The 15944-nt window shown below is 46.7% G+C and overlaps 1 protein-coding gene across 1 annotated transcript in view; it reads left to right on the forward strand.

Annotated features, from left to right (window-relative positions):
- The window catches only part of LOC135812797 (uncharacterized), a 76019-nt gene extending 60350 nt beyond the window's left edge, over window positions 1-15669 (forward strand). Inside the window, exons 6-9 of the mRNA XM_065326017.1 lie at window positions 1992-2399; window positions 8545-8724; window positions 12617-12752; window positions 15184-15669. Coding sequence (XP_065182089.1) covers window positions 1992-2399; window positions 8545-8724; window positions 12617-12752; window positions 15184-15319 — 860 coding nt within the window. The 3' untranslated portion in view covers window positions 15320-15669. The remainder of the gene's footprint in view (window positions 1-1991; window positions 2400-8544; window positions 8725-12616; window positions 12753-15183) is intronic.
- Window positions 15670-15944: the final 275 nt, after the last annotated feature.

A 15944-nucleotide genomic window follows, 5' to 3' on the forward strand; every position in this document is an offset into this window, starting at 1 on the left:
CTGTGCGATTTGGGGGCATTGCCAACCCAAAGGTCGCTGACGAGAGTACCTGGCAGCGGGAGTCGTTGGTTAATGTTTCGGCACCAGTTGTAGCAATGATTGCGGCGAACGGGGAATCAGATGCGCGTGGTGTAAGGGTTACCTCAGCGTTTTCTTCTCGACCCGTGGTGGATATGGACGGTCAAGTTTCTAGTGGCTCTCCACCTGAAGGGTCCGTCCCTGATTCACCTGCTGGCTCGTTTGTCAGTGACCTTTCGCAGATGCTGACGAGGGTCAAGTCCCTGAGGCAATCGGAGCATTATAATTATTATGCTTTAACTCATTGCTGCGGCAGAGGGACCAGGAGCTGAAGGAACTCCTCAGCCCATCCCAGCAACTGCTAGTGGACATAGCTTGTGAGGCGGTGGTATCCAGCTTGATGACGGCTGACCCCTCTACCGGTGATTTTGTGCTGAATAAGTCGGATTTTGCTGATGCTCCGCTTGTGTTTGGAACGAATGGCCAGGCGGCTGTGGAGTGTGAGGTCTTCCTGAAGACGTTGGCAAGTCGTGTCGCAGAGAAGTGCAGAGCCATTAGCTATGCCGTTGCCATCTCAACAATCAGGGCGAAGATCGGCATGTGTCTGCTCAGGTGGCAGATCACGTGTCTCCGGGGATCCCGTACATCCTACCGGCGAAGGGCTGCTGCTCTCCTTGCGGAGATGCGGGCTGCTGCTCGCTTCTGAGCCCTTGGTTTCAGTTAGCTCATGGTATTGTATCTACTTTTTAGTGTTGCCTTGTCCGTGATGTCGGTTGCTGTCAATTAATCTGTCAATGGGAACTTTTTAGTTTCAACAGTACTGTGATGTGTTGCTGGAGTAGTTTGCATTACCGGCAGTGTCCTGTCTTTTTGTATCGCTGGAGTAGTTTGCATTACCGGAAGTGTCCTGTCTTTTTCTTATAATTTAGGCTTTTGGGTTATTTCTTTGTTTTTCTATTCTGTTTAAAAAAACTTTGCGGTTATTTCTTTGTGTATCACATGTTGTTGGCCCGTACAAGAGGCATTCCCACAGTAGTAGTAGTAGTAGTAGTAGTAGCAGCAGCAGCAGCAGCAGCAGCAGCAGCAGCAGCAGCAGCAGCAGCAGCAGCAGCAGCAGCAGCAGCAGCAGCAGCAGCAGCAGCAACAGCAGCAGCAGTAGCAGCAGCAGCAGCAGTAGTGTGTGTGCTTGTGTAATGTTACTGTTAATTTACTTCACCATGAGTACAGGCCATGAGTACAGACCATGAGTACAGGCATTGCTGCCTTCTTGCTGTGGACCATCAATGATGCCACAGCTCCTAGGCTATGATAAAAAATTAGAATAGTACCGTAAAGTCGCGGATAAAAGCGGGGCTTATAAGCATAATAAGCCGCTTTGTGCATCAGGCTGAAATTATAAACCAGGCTTGTATGCAAACCATGCTTATATGCACCGCTGATATTTTTGCCAGGCTTGTATGCCAGGCTTCTACGCGCGACACGTGTAGATCTACCGCTGACTGCCGGTATGGCGGCAGTTTGACTATGCACCGTACATAGCGCATGCACTCTTGTCCTACTCGATCCGCGCTTGCATAGACGCCAGGCTTCTACGTGCGACAGGCTTACATGCATTTGACCCGTTTGATTTTCAGGCTTCTATCCGCGATGTGCTTGTATGCAAACCTGGCTTTTATCTGCGACTTTACGGTATGTTAGATGAAATTAAATATGATCAAATATGAACGATATGAGAAGTCAATAATAAGACTACCAGCAGAACAATTATAAACACCATGCAGCGGTGCATTTTATGCGTGTGTGTGTGCTTGTTCGTGTATGTGTGTGTATGTGTGTGTATGTGTGGGTGTTTGTGTGCTTATGTGTGTGTGTGTGTGTGTGTGTGTGTGTGTGTGTGTGTGTGTGTGTGTGTGTGTGTGTGTGTGTGTGTGTGTGTGTGTTCGTATCTGTTCACATATTTCTACGCCAAACAGACCTGAGGATTCGCCTTGGCAATTCGAGCACATCTCTGACATTGGAATACACAAACGAGACGCATGCAGTCCCAGTTGAAACCATTGGAATGCATGACATGGTTATCAGTTGCGAATCCTCTCTTCCGATACACACAATTCAGTCATCAACATCAAACACAGCCTTTGAACAGTCTCACAATGTTACAGCTGAATATAACCTCATGTTTGTGGGGAATGATATTAACATACCAAAGTTGACCCGAGCCCATCCCCAAGGTATTCGATTCCTCATCTATTGCACAACAGAGTACAAGGTGAACTTTCCTCACTCGAGAACTGATAAGTTTTGGCTGGTGAACCGAGCTGAGACCATAGCTGATTTCGCCAAGTATCGTCTCTCCACCTCAATCTCAGTGACACTGCAAGGTGAGGACACTCTGTCCCGATTTAGTGTGAGAGTTCGAACGGAGCTTTAGTAAGGGTTTCCGTGTGTCCTCATCTATCTTTAGCTCACTTACATTGTTGTCGCCCTCATTTCTCTGTGCTTGCTTGCTGAGGGAACTTAACGGGAGGTATGCTTTGAAGATTGCCATTACCTTTTCGCGGGGGATGTTCCCCTATTTTAGAAGGTACAACATATTATTCTAGTGTCTTTATGAGTGTGATCTTACAAACTTCATGACCTTTCATGTAGAGCTAGTATCACTGTGTGTGCTATTGCAGTGCACTTGGTTTTAGGTCGGTCTTGCAGAAGCAATGTTCAGCAGGCGTAGTGTCGCTGCCGAAAGCATTTCATTTGATTTTTTTTAATCTGGGCAGGAGTTTGGGGATGAATGCGAGGACAGTGACTGGATCATTGTGGGCTTGGAATTAGAAGTGACCGAACACAGAGACGCATAGTTATATGCTTGAGATGAAGATGGGCGAATACAAATTGCCCTGGGTTCTCGATTAGTCTGATACAGGATCCGACTTGAGCAAGTTAGCGGATAACGGTGGTGGAAAGGCTATGGAGCTATTCCCTAAACAGTACATCAACCTCCAAAACTCGTGCAGTACTTCCTTCATGAACATGTGTTCTATGGCAAAGTTGGTGGACAGTGGAAAATATGTTGCACCAAGCAAGCCCGAATGCATGCAACAGGTTGTTGCTTCGGAAGTTTGCCGGCTTTTTCGGGATATTCACAATTTTGAAGATGGGTCAGATGCATTATTCGCATCTATTGACCAGAATATGACCCATGTCAAGATCAAATGCACACGGCAGGAAGGAAAACTGAAAATCGGAGAGGACTCTACTTTGAGTGAAGGCAATATCATGGCACTGGTTTCGCAAATCAACGCAAGAGGCGTCCTCTATACCCGCAATAATCTGACGACGGCCCTTCGGCTGGATAGGAATGGACGCCATATAATCAAGTAAAATCCCTAGAAATAGTTTCGAGGAACTACTCTGCTACTTGAGGTTTGATCACAAAGATGGTCTCCGCACACGACGGCGAACGGAAATTACTTTTTCCCTATGAGTCACGACATCACTTTCTCCCTTTCGCTCGTAGATGTATTTTTCACAGAAGTCAAAGAATGACCAACCTGGCTGGGGAAAACCAACCAGGTTGGGGAAGCAGCAGCCATTTCCGGGGTAATAGACTGAAATGTAGAGTTTGCAGGGTGAGCATGGCAAGCAAATGCTCTTTTTTTCTGGAAACCGACAAGAGGTCGCTCTTTCGCTGTGCGCAATGCCAGCTGCCAGCCTCCAAGATATTGCACCTGTAATTGGTTCTTCCTTTTAAAAGGTGCCCTTCACCCCAAGGACTTTCTTTTCTACTCATATTGCCAAAAAGAATACCAAACAGTTATGTTTAAGTCCGGTGGAGTCATATGATGCCTCCGGTAATTCTAGGGCACTTGAAATTTTGGTAGTTCTAGAGTTAGTGTATTTAGCCCATTTGAACAGCAGTTGCCTAGTTGCAACTCCATAAAACCACACAGTTCTTACATGCTCGCGTGTCGCGTGCTTCTGCGTGCCCAAATCACCTGGTCACCGCGCCAGCAAGAGACAATCTTCACACCAAGGTTCAACTCGAGTGACAGGACTGCACCAAAAAAAGGTCAAACAGGCTGTAAGTTGTACCCTGCAGGCACGCCCGCCGCGTGCACGGTGACCAGGTGACTGGTGTACGCAGGAGCACGTGACCGCTTGTTCCACCATGTTCGATTGGGAACAAAGGAGGAACGCTGCATCACAGCATTCTCAGACCAAAACCAGTCAGCTCAGCGTCCAAAAGACATATGGGCCAATCGCGGTCATTCGTGCTTTTAAAAGAACGAAATGGCGCTTTTAGTCACATTTTGCATACAAATCCCCATTTAGTAGGGCACAATCACCCAGTTTCGGTGGAAGTGCGCCAGTTTGTTTGAGAATACAGGAGGAAGGGGGCGCCTCAGCTTCCTCGGACCAAGACCATTCGACTCAGCACCCCGAAGACTACAACTGGTGAAAATTTAATTTTAGGCTTAACTTCCCCTTTAATAGGACTTTTAACTGCAGGATCATAGAGTGAAGCAACTTGGAAGAATGTGTAAGTATGCAAAGCATATCGAGGGAATACATGCAGGGAGATAGTGCCGGTTCGAATCCCATATTAGGTGTAGGAAAAAGGAGGAAAAATTAAGAATTAGTGTGCTAGCACCGTAAGAAGAAAGAAGTCGGTCGGCCACAGAGCGAAAACGTGGTGGTGGTGAAGTGGATGCAGAGTGGAACTGTGCTGGTGTTGAAGTGGATGCAGAGCGCAAATGTGGTGGTGTTGAAGTGGACGCAGAGTGCAAATGTGGTGGTGTTGAAGTGGACGCAAAGTGCAAATGTGGTGGAGGTGAAGTGGACGCAGAGTGCAAATGTGGTGGGGGCGAAGTGGACGCAGAGTGCAAATGTTGTGGTGGTGGTGAAGTGGACGCAGAGTGCAAATGTTTTTTTTTTTTTTTTTTTTTTTTTTTTTTTTTTTTTTTTTTACAATGATCACAGCTCACAGGCAAAGACAAAAAATTGCATAGTGGGAGCATAGTGATGGTGAGGCTTTTTGCCCTCAGCCGACCTGAGGTCTCGACGTCATGGGGACATAAAACGCACCAAAAAAAGAAGAAAAATGAAAGGAGTGACAGGTACATGATACGAAATGTTAGGAGGAGAGACAGTACATTAGAAGGAGGGGAATGATAAGACAGACAGTGCTAGGAGGAGAAGGAGAGAAAAGAAGAACAGACGTTATTGGGAATAGTATGTGGAGCGGAATTTGGAAGTCATGGGGTGAGGCAGATATGATGCTGATGATCAGAGATGGTCATGTGCCCACGACCAGTCGTTGGTCTTCAAATAGCGGTTGGCTGCAACTTTGAAGTGTTGCAAGTTCTTGGTGCAGAAAGGACCAGAGAAGACTCCGGCGGGCAGCTGGTTCCAGATGGGGACAACTGCGTGAGGGTAGGCTCGACACAGGTTGTTTCGAGAACGGACTGGAAGTTCATTGGCCAGTTGGTGTGCGTGAGCATTACATCTCTGGAATGTACTACGGGTGGAGTGGACTGTTCGGTGTTGGGGCTGCTGGGGTGGCAGCATCCTCTGTAGAAGGGGATGCGCATCCGGACAATGCATCTTGTACAGGAGGCAAAGTGCTGCAACCATCCGACGAAGAGCAAGACTCGGCAGCCAACACATTGGGGCGATGGCACGGATGGCCCGGGCTTGCACACGGTCGAGTCTTGCAAGATGGGATGGGGCCGCTCCCATCCAGACAATAGGGCAGTACTCCATCACTGGGCGCACAAAAGCATTGTAGGCTTGGATGCGACCGGGCACGTCTAGGAGGTGGAAAGCCTTACGCAAAGCACCAAGTCGCTGTGTTGCCCGGAGGGCTACGGTACGAAGGTGGCGCCGGAAGGTAAGCTGACCATCGAAACTGATGCCCAAGATTTTGAGCTCCTCCTGTTCCATCACATTTGATCCGTTGAAGTCAATCGGTGGCATGTCCCATTGAGTGCGGTGGAAACTGACGGTCAGTGCCTGGGATTTGGCTGGTTCAAATTTTATTTTCCATTCTTGACCCCAGCGGGAGATGTTGTTGACTGCTAGCTGGAGGGCTTGGGTGGTATCTTCTTGGGTAGTGGGGGTGATGTTGGCATACAGCGTAGTGTCGTCTGCGAACGAGGCTAGGTCAGCACCGGCTGGTACGTGGTCCTCGCAGTCGTTCACGTACATGAGGAAGAGAGTCGGACCCAGAATACTGCCCTGGGGGACTCCAGCCTGAATTGGGAGCCTTGAGGATGTCTGGCCACAAATGACCACTTGAAGGTAGCGTTCACTGAGGTAGCTGCTGAGCCACTGGTGCAGTTTCCCACGCAGGCCGTATACGTCGGACTTGTGTAGCACACCGGGGTGTGATACGCGATCAAACGCACCGGCGATGTCAATGGCGAGTATGCGTGCTGCGCCTTTCTCCCCGGCTGTATGCAGCCACTGGTGGTGGAGGCTGGTAAGGAGGTCGGCTGCACTATGACCATGGCGAAATCCAAACTGTCTGGTGGAGAAGACGTTGTTCGACTCGAGGAAATTTGTGATTGTTCTGTTGATGATTGTCTCCATCACCTTGGACAGAATACACAAGAGCGAAACTGGACGGTAATTGGAGGGTAGAGACTTTGATTTCCGTTTGAATATAGGGACTATGTTGGCAATCTTCCATGTCTTGGGTTGTATCCCAGTTTGGAAGCATTGGGTAAACAGTATGGAAAGCGGTTGCGCCAGTTCAGCAGAGCAGGCTTTCAACACTCGTGCCGGTATCCTATCCGGCCCGGTTGCCTTTGATGGGTTGAGCTGGCGAAGGGTGCGTTCAACAGCAGCGACGCGGAAACGGACGTCCGAAAGGGCCTGGTCAGTTCGAGGTCTGACATATGGGAATGGGGCGGACAGGTCATCTTGTGCGAGACTGCATTTGCTTGCAAAATAGCGGGCCATGCATTCTGCTTTGTCTGCGCTGGCTGTGTACTCTCGTCCATCGGGATCACGTAATGTCGGAACAGATTGACTACGCCCATTGCCAGAGGCACGCTTGACGGTGCGCCACCAGTCACTGGGTGGCAGCTGCTTTGAGGTCATTTTCTGTCTCAGTTTCGCCATGAAAGCACTCTTGGCAGTTTTGAGACAGGCAATCGTTGAGAGCCGTGCATCTTGGTAGGCTGACTGCCGATCGTGGTCAGACTGGTCATCTCCCAGGCACCTCCATGCACGTCGTTTCCTCACTGTGGCAGCAGTGCACTCAGGGGTCCACCATGGAGGATCTGATGCTCGGGTTTTCAGAATTTTAGAGGGGATGAATCTCTTCATACCCTCCAGGATCCTCTCTGAGATGCCAGTGCATGACAGGTCTGGATCAGTCCGAGCAATAGCTGCCCAATTGGTGGTTCTGAAGAAGTGACGGAGCCTGGCCCAATCAGCATGCTGATACCTCCATACTGTTCTTGATATGGGAGGCGATGTGGTGGTGGTGTTGAAGTGGATGCAGAGTGCAAATGTGGTGGGGGCGAAGTGGACGCAGAGTGCAAATGCTGTGGTGGTGGTGAAGTGGACGCAGAGTGCAAATGTGTTCGTGGTGTTGAAGTGGATGCAGAGTGCAAATGTGTTGGTGGTGTTGAAGTGGATACAGAGTGCAAATGTGTTGGTGAAGTGGACGCAGAGTGCAAATGCTGTGGTGGTGGTGAAGTGGAAGCAAAGTGCAAACGTGGTGGTGGTGTTGAAGTGGACACAGAGTGCAAATGTGTTGGTGGTGTTGAAGTGGATGCAGAGTGCAAATGTGTTGGTGGTGTTGAAGTGGACGCAGAGTGCAAATGTGGTGGTGGTGTTGAAGTGGACGCAGAGTGCAAACGTGGTGGTGGTGTTGAAGTGGACACAAAGTGCAAATATGTTGGTGGTGTTGAAGTGGACGCAGAGTGCAGATGTTGTGGTGGTGTTGAAGTGGATGCAGAGCTAGCAGCATAGCATAGTAATGCTAACCTTGGCAGTATGCGCCTGTCTGAGAGTTAAAAGTTTTCAAATATTTATCTATTTTGTACAAAGTTTGTGTCAAGTCAGTCGGCAGGAAGCCCGAGCTCCACCTTTTGGAGCAGACAATTTCTTATGAATTTTGTTTTGTGATTGCTCCTTGCAAACTTGCACATCATTGCATACCTATTAAGGGCAATTTTGCCGAAACGTTGCAAAAAAATAGATTGAGAAATGAGTTCGAGTTTTGTAGAGTGAATAGCAAGGGAGCGAGTCTGCTCTGAAATCTTTTTTCCTATGAATGAAGCTGCAGGAAGCTTCACCACTAGGCATTGGCGGATAATGCTCGAAAAGGTGGCAGATTCTGTTTCAGTAGCCTGCCAGTGTTGGGCCTGTTTGGCCAGGTTCTGACTGCATAGTATCTCATTGCAGTCGTGGACAGTTGACAATGCTTGGCTCTCCACCCAAGTCTATGGTGAATCTAGATGAATGTTTCCTAATTGATTTTCTTGTGACAACTGCCTCTCTACTTTGTGTGCCCAGCACCCGGATGCAAGCCCCTTAACACCCTGGGTTCGGATCTGTTCTTGAATGTCTCAGCACCAAGCAATGTGGGGGCTGTTGTCAACATGACGTGCCCTCCGCCAGCGTCCTTAACGAATGGAGTAGAACACATGGAGTGTCTCGCCAGCGGGTATTGGACCACGTTACCAATCTGCGCAGGTGTGTACTCAGTTACCAATTTCTAGAAAAAAATAGCAATATATCGAATAATCAGTTTCCTCTGAGACAAAATGCGATAATACTCATAAAAAGGACACACTTCAGGCTCATTACGAACATCTTGAAAGTTTTTGTCTTCACAAGTATACTTTCAAGCCTTCTCGTCAGGTGAAATACAGGCAAGGGAAAAGGAACAGGAAAAGTGGATTAAATACAGTAAGGAGGTGGTAAAACAGCGCAAAGAAGAAGATAGCTAAAGTAAACAGCGAAAATTGCAATAATGACACAAAGGTGCAAGTGCGAGAAAACTCAATAAGCGTGACATGTAGTGCGACAACAAGAGATAACCGTTGGACATACATGTAACTAACGAGGTTTTGACGACCTACCTACCTAATTTAGTTTGTTTCTGCTTGCAAAGGTTGGGTTTCTTTGTGTGGATGTATAAGGCTTCCAAAACATTCAGCAATCTAGCACTGCGTACACGTGACACAATCGAAAAACCATCATCTGAATACACAGCACGCCAATCAGGATGCTCAAACAATGACTAGCAATGGACGACTCATACTTATCAGAACTAACATCAGAACAATCAGCAGGTGCGGTCAACACATCCGATATCACATGGCTAGTCGAGTGGACCCTAGCCATTGCCTCTGTCTATGCTTTAGTCGCTGCCATCGCCGTCATTGCCGATCTTGTCATTCTTCTACTTCCTCCGCTTTGCACATCGCAATATTTGTGACTTGGCTCGTCTTAGTCAGACTGTCGGAATCGCTGTTTTCTGTGTTCGAACACTGGTGTGACCCTTCCTGCACAATGTCTACTTGTTACTGAAGCCGTGGTGGTCTCTGACTTTGTAGGAGCTCTCTTCCGCACCAAGCAAATTCATCGCGCTCCGCACTATTCCGCCCCAGAGCGCATTTCGTTTTCTGGAGTTCGTGCCGTCCCACATCGTTCGCGTGGGCATTTATCAAGACTGCAAGCTCGGGTATAAGAATACTGGTATCTCTCCTGAATATGAAATGCTGAAGTTGACGATGGCAAGAACAAAGTGGTCTCAAATTCGTAAAATGCGCTACTTGTGGCGCATGTTGCTGCGAAAGTATCAGAAATGGCGCAAGTGTGCGCTTTCCACATAATTATATCAATGGCATATGCAAGCTGCTAAAATGGTAAAGTGTGAGAACAGCGATAAATAATCATAGTACGCACGCATATAAGAATGATCATTCCTCCATTATGATCATTATCATCCTCTCGTTTGTCAGTGGTTGCTACTAGACCTGTTAGTATCACACTCACGACTACAAGTTTCCTGGTGTGCATCGACATCGGCATCAGTGGGGCCTCCCGCTGTCGATCCTGTTGACGGGCGGACAGGTCGGTGTGAATCCTGAACGGCAACCGAGCCTGTCGCGTTGGGGATCTCGGCGTTGAGTCTCGCCTCGCCTGCATACATGGACATTGCAACATCATAATAATAAACAACATACATGTACTTTCCATTGGCATCAGTATTCCGAGTAAGATTTTCGTCGCTTGTGTGGTGTGTTTCTCCACCAATGAGCGCGTACTATGATTATTTATCGCTGTTCTCACACTTTACCATTTTAGCAGCTTGCATATGCCATTGATATAAATTATGTGGAAAGCGCGCACTTGCGCCATTTCTGGTGTATAAGAATGATCATTCCTCCATTATCATCATTATCATCCTCTACTGATGAGCTCCGACAGGGAGCGAAACAGCTGTCTAGAGGCGTGGAGCAACATTATCTCTCAACGGAAGTGTCCTTGCTGGTGTCTGTATGGTTCGGCTGAAGAGCGCGTGGTTGTGATGAGTTCGGAATGCAATGAATTACTAAAATTATGTCCGTATTAAAATGTGTTCATATGACGATTTGAAATCATGTACACTATAATTATATGAGTACTGCTTGCGAACAAGTGCATTTAGCATGGAGCACTGCACGAAAATAAAACCCGTACGAAAGGTCGAAATTCGACTTTGTACGAAAATATTTCCATCCGAAAATGTTATACAGTATTGCATACAGCATTGGTACGTTTCTTGTGCGTTGAGCAACCTTAGGGCCGGGTTACGAAGTATGAAGGTTGAAGGTTTAGTTGGTCGACTCTAACGCATAACTTGTGCCCCATCATTTTCCTTGTTTCCATTTTAAATGTTCCTTGCCTCACTCTCTCGGATAATAATATGTAGAATTTACTGCAAGCCTGAGAGCAGTCAAGAATCATAATGGTGAAGTGATCGTTGTATGCTACTATGCATGTTATTGTATTCAGTTTGTCCATCATACTTGATAGTCAGTAGTCATGAACAGTAATACTCTAGAATATTAGCATTCGGTTTGTACAATTTGTCTGAAGTTAGCAAAGCTCCTCTTTCATTTCTTATCCCGTCATCTTTATGGAACGAAACAAGACTTGTCAGGAGTAATACTACTTGCTTTCGTGGAGTGTGGGTGGCTGTTGCTTTGCGTTGTCGAATTGTGGCTAGACGGTAGCGTCCAATGATCTTACTTCCTCCGCTGAGCAAAACTTTGTTGCGTGTTTAGTGTTCTTGTCATGATATTTCTGTCGGCATTAGACATACATGTCAGAGATCTATCCCCTACATAGGATAGCTGAGTTGTCGTCCATTGCTCTGACAGGCTTTTAAACCTCCGACAAGCGTGGAGTCCTTTGAAAAATCGGCGAAACAGAACAGTTTCTTCTCAGGATGTCACCAGAAAACAACGCCAGGCGCGCGCACATGATACCAAAGTGCGAAAATGAGAAACAGTTTGAAAGGGCACGTGGCTTGAAGAAGTGTCCAGGAGCCGGCGAGCACTCCGGCACTGCAGTACTAGTATGAGTCTATGGTGCGCATCTGCACACAACCAAAATCAATGCACTTGTGTTTGCAGCGCAGGGGAAATCAAAAGAGTTCGACGTTTAGGTTGTCGTTCAGTCGGCGCAAAATCCTGATCTCAACATCGACGACTTGGCGTTCTTCCACAGACTATAGACAGAAGTGTCACTCGTGGCAAAGGAAACCAGAAAGGAGCTTGTGCAATGTGTGGAAACGTGCTGGCACGACTACACCGCTGCGAAGATGGGGAGCGTTTGTTTGGGTCTGTATGGCTCCTTCCATGGCGTTCTGGAGAGCGGCCACAACTACCAGCGCCAAAGTGGAGGTCGTCAAGCTCACAGTTTGAGCGAAGAACTTGGCGATCTCCACGATCAAATATAATCGTGTCTTGGAAACTTATAAAGGGTGCGGAACAAAAGCTGGCAGTGCTGGCGGCGACAGTCAGCGAGGATGCAGACTCGATGTCATCAGGGAGTGAGTCGTCATCAGATTCAGACGAAGAGTGAAGCTGGACTGCTTTGAAACGAGCCGTGTGACATCTGTAAACAAATATCATTCATATGCTGCCTTGTTTTCCACTTTGCAAAGCGTGTTAGTAGCCATAGAATGATTTGGACTGAACTGTAAAAGCAACGAAGTTTTGCTTAACGGAGGAAGTACGTTCTGATACCGTACCAAGCCACCATTCCACTGTGCCTTGGAAACTAGCTTGTGTTCAGCTTCATGGCGCTTACTTTCCCCTCTTTGAAATTACCAATAATATCCATGAACCTTCCAAGTTGGAAGGCCGTTGGTTAGCCATATTGAGCAGTGTTCAAGCTCACTTCCTTGCCGTGGAATGTATCAGTACTCCTTGTCAATCTGGTACTACCTTGTGTACGTCTGACTGTTCAAAACCTAGTTTAGTTGATGAACTCTAATGTACAACTTGTGCTCCACCATTTCCCTTATTTCCACTTAAAATTTTCCTTGGCTCACCATCTGAGTATGTCTTTTGTTTTCTGTGAAATCTAGTTGCAATCGCACCGCAACGCTCGCACAGGACACTGTTCATTGCACTACTCGTGCCAGCAGTCGTACTGACTCTCGGTGTCTTGCTGTATGGGTGGGGAATCCCCTTTGTTAAGCTCAAATCTGGTTATGATGGAAGGTGAGTGATGTGAACGGCCAGCAACCATTGCACCCGCATTCTGATTGTCCATTGTTGGGAGCGTTATGTTGAGGCGCAAGCTAGTGGTAACGTAATTCTTTTGTCGAAACACATTGAGACTCTACTGTAGCCTCACCACTGGGGGATCAGACATTAATTGAAACAATTAGAGAGATTTTTGCAGAGTGGATGCGAGAGCGAATTTTCCTTGGGTCACGGACAGCGAAACCGTATGCACCATTTGCATCTTTGAACCAAAAGTTGAATGAAAAGCAAAAAAATCGCACTCTTGAGGTGATGAAAGTGATGAAAGTGACCATGTCACGTGACTAGCATTGCGTGGAACTGGAAAGTGACCATGTCACGTGACTAGCATTTTGTGGAAAGTGACCATGTCATGTGACTAGCATTGTGTGGAAAGTGACCATGTCACGTGACTAGCATTGCATGGAAAGTGACCATGTCACATGACTAGCAGTGTGTGTGTGGAAAGTGACCATGTAACGTGACTAGCAGTGTGTGTGTGTGGAAAGTGACCATGTCACGTGACTAGCATTGCGTGGAAAGTGACCATGTCACGTGACTAGCATTGCGTGGAAAGTGACCATGTCACGTGACTAGCATTGCGTGGAAAGTGACCATGTCACGTGACTAGCATTGTGTGGAAAGTAGGCCTAGCCCAAATTTGCCGGCAATTCTTCCAGCAAAATATCGAATTTTCCAACGAAAAGAAATTGCTGGCAAATTCCGAGCAAAATATGGAATTTACAGAGGATCCGGGTGTGTTTTGGCAATTTTTTTCAAATTTCTTTGGTTTCATTGGGCCAGTCGCGCTGAAATAGCTCGTGCAGGTTGTCAGGGGTACATAAATTTGAAATTATGCTACAAAATCCGTAATACTGACACCATTATAAGTTTTGCTTTCCTCATCAGAGTCACCATCCACTTTTACCAAAGTAGACGGTTCATTCGAAGCCATTTTGCCACAAAGCAGGGGCAAAATGGAGCAAAATATCGGAAACGAAAGGCAATGCCTAGCAAAATATGGAAAGTGATCGGGCAAAATTTGCCGCCAAAATATCGAAGCGCTCCGAGCAAATTTGGTGCTAGGCCTAGTGGAAAGTGACCATGTCATGTGACTAGCATTGTGTGTTAAGTGACCATGTCAAGTGACTAGCATTGCGTGGAAAGTCCGAAAGTGACCATGTCACGTGACTAGCATTGCGTGGAAAGCGACCATGTCACGTGACTAGCATTGTGTGGAAAGTGACCATGTCACGTGAATAGCATTGCGTGGAGAGTGACCATGTCATATGGGCAGTGTGGTACCAAAATGGCAGTACTCTTTATAATTGTGTTACAGGCGTGGGCAGTTGCTGCATAACTCGTTCTCGTGTGTTTTCTTCTCTTTTTTTTCACACTGACATCACATTAGAAAATGAATAGAAATAAAGACAAGCAAAGAGGGGGCAAAATGCTTCACACTTTCTGTGGGTGTTAATTAATATCGTAACATGGAAATTGTGGGCACAAGTTATGCGATCGACTGAGACATTTCACGACATGAAAGTCAGCTTGAGCACTGCTTTATAGCACTAACCAACGGCCTTCCAACTTGGAAGGTTGTTGTTGTTGTTGTTGTTGTTGTTGTTGTTGTTGTTGTTGTTGTTGTTGTTTTTGAATTCTTTTATTCTCACGATGGCCTGTGGCCAATAAGAGAAAAATAATTACAGGCACGGGGATCAGATACAGAGAGATCAAAGTTTAGCTGCTTGCTGAGGCAGTAGCGATGGTAATACTAATTGGGAGTTAATCACGTAGGCTGGTTGTTGTTGTTGTTGTTGTTGTTGTTGTTGTTGTTGTTGTTGTTTACTTTACTTGGTCAAATAAACTGGCAGAGATGACTTCTCACCTGCCCATAGGACGGGTTCTTGTAGAATGATGAAGGGATGATATGCAAGGGAAAACTCTGCATGTGTGTGTCTGCATGTATGGGTATGCATGTGTGTATGCATGTGTGTATGCATGTGTGTATGCACGTGTGTATGCATGTGTGTATGCCTGTGTGTGTATGCATGTGTGTCTGTGCACGTGTGTGTATGCATGTGTGTGTATGCATGTGTGTGTACGCATGTGTGTGTATGCACGTGTGTATGCATGTGTGTATGCATGTGTGTATGCATGTGTGTGTATGCATGTGTGTCTATGCACGTGTGTGTATGCATGTGTGTGTATGCATGTGTGTCTATGCACATGTGTGTATGCATGTGTGTCTATGCACGTGTGTGTATGCATGTGTGTATGCATGTGTGTGTATGCATGTGTGTGTATGCATGTGTGTGTCTATGCATGTGTGTGTCTATGCACGTGTGTGTTTGTCAACCTACACGCGGTCATGTGTATGATTACGTCGGTATGCAATTTGTCTCAGGGAACTTCCTAGCGTCAGACTCACGGAAGACGAGGCTATAGAATTTGTCCGGTCCGGATCTCCGACATCATGCAAACCTGACGAACCAGACGAACCATCAGAACTTGAAGAAGACCCACTCAACATCGAATCTTGATGTGCACCTCTTTTGCTCACTCTCATTCTAATGATTTGTGTGTATGTTTGTGTGTGTGTGTCTGCGTGTTTCTGCGCCAGCTAGTTTGATTTGTGTACAAATAGGCAAGATACTGTTGGGTGTGATGTCAGCGCTCTCGGAAGGTGTAAACATATTGCACCTTCAAGCAATCCAGTCCATTGGCAGCAGACCCAACACCAATTATGGCTTTCATTGTTTGTTGGCTTATGGGTTCATATACCTTCCTTTTTCTCTTTTTTTTTAATGGATACAAGCCACTTTATAAGTTTACATACCTGCTAGGCTGCTGCCTGTTGATAAAACCACATCATGTGTGTTTCCCTTCAATCCTGATGATGACTGCTTGGTTAAGATAATGTTCTTATGCACAATTCATGTACGTGTCACCCATTATCAAATTGATCGTAGGAGCACTGAATTGTCATTGGTGATCAAAGAAGTTACGTCAACTTATAAACAAGCTGTGTATATTCGAAACAGAGAGAGAGAGAGGGAGAGAGAGAGAGAGAGAGAGAGAGAGAGAGAGAGAGAGACAGACAGACAGAAAGAGAGAGAGACAGACAGACAGACAGACAGACAGACAGACAGACAGACAGACAGACAG

This window comes from Sycon ciliatum, chromosome 3, assembly GCF_964019385.1.
Source record: "Sycon ciliatum chromosome 3, ocSycCili1.1, whole genome shotgun sequence".
Taxonomy (NCBI): Eukaryota; Metazoa; Porifera; class Calcarea; order Leucosolenida; family Sycettidae; genus Sycon; species Sycon ciliatum.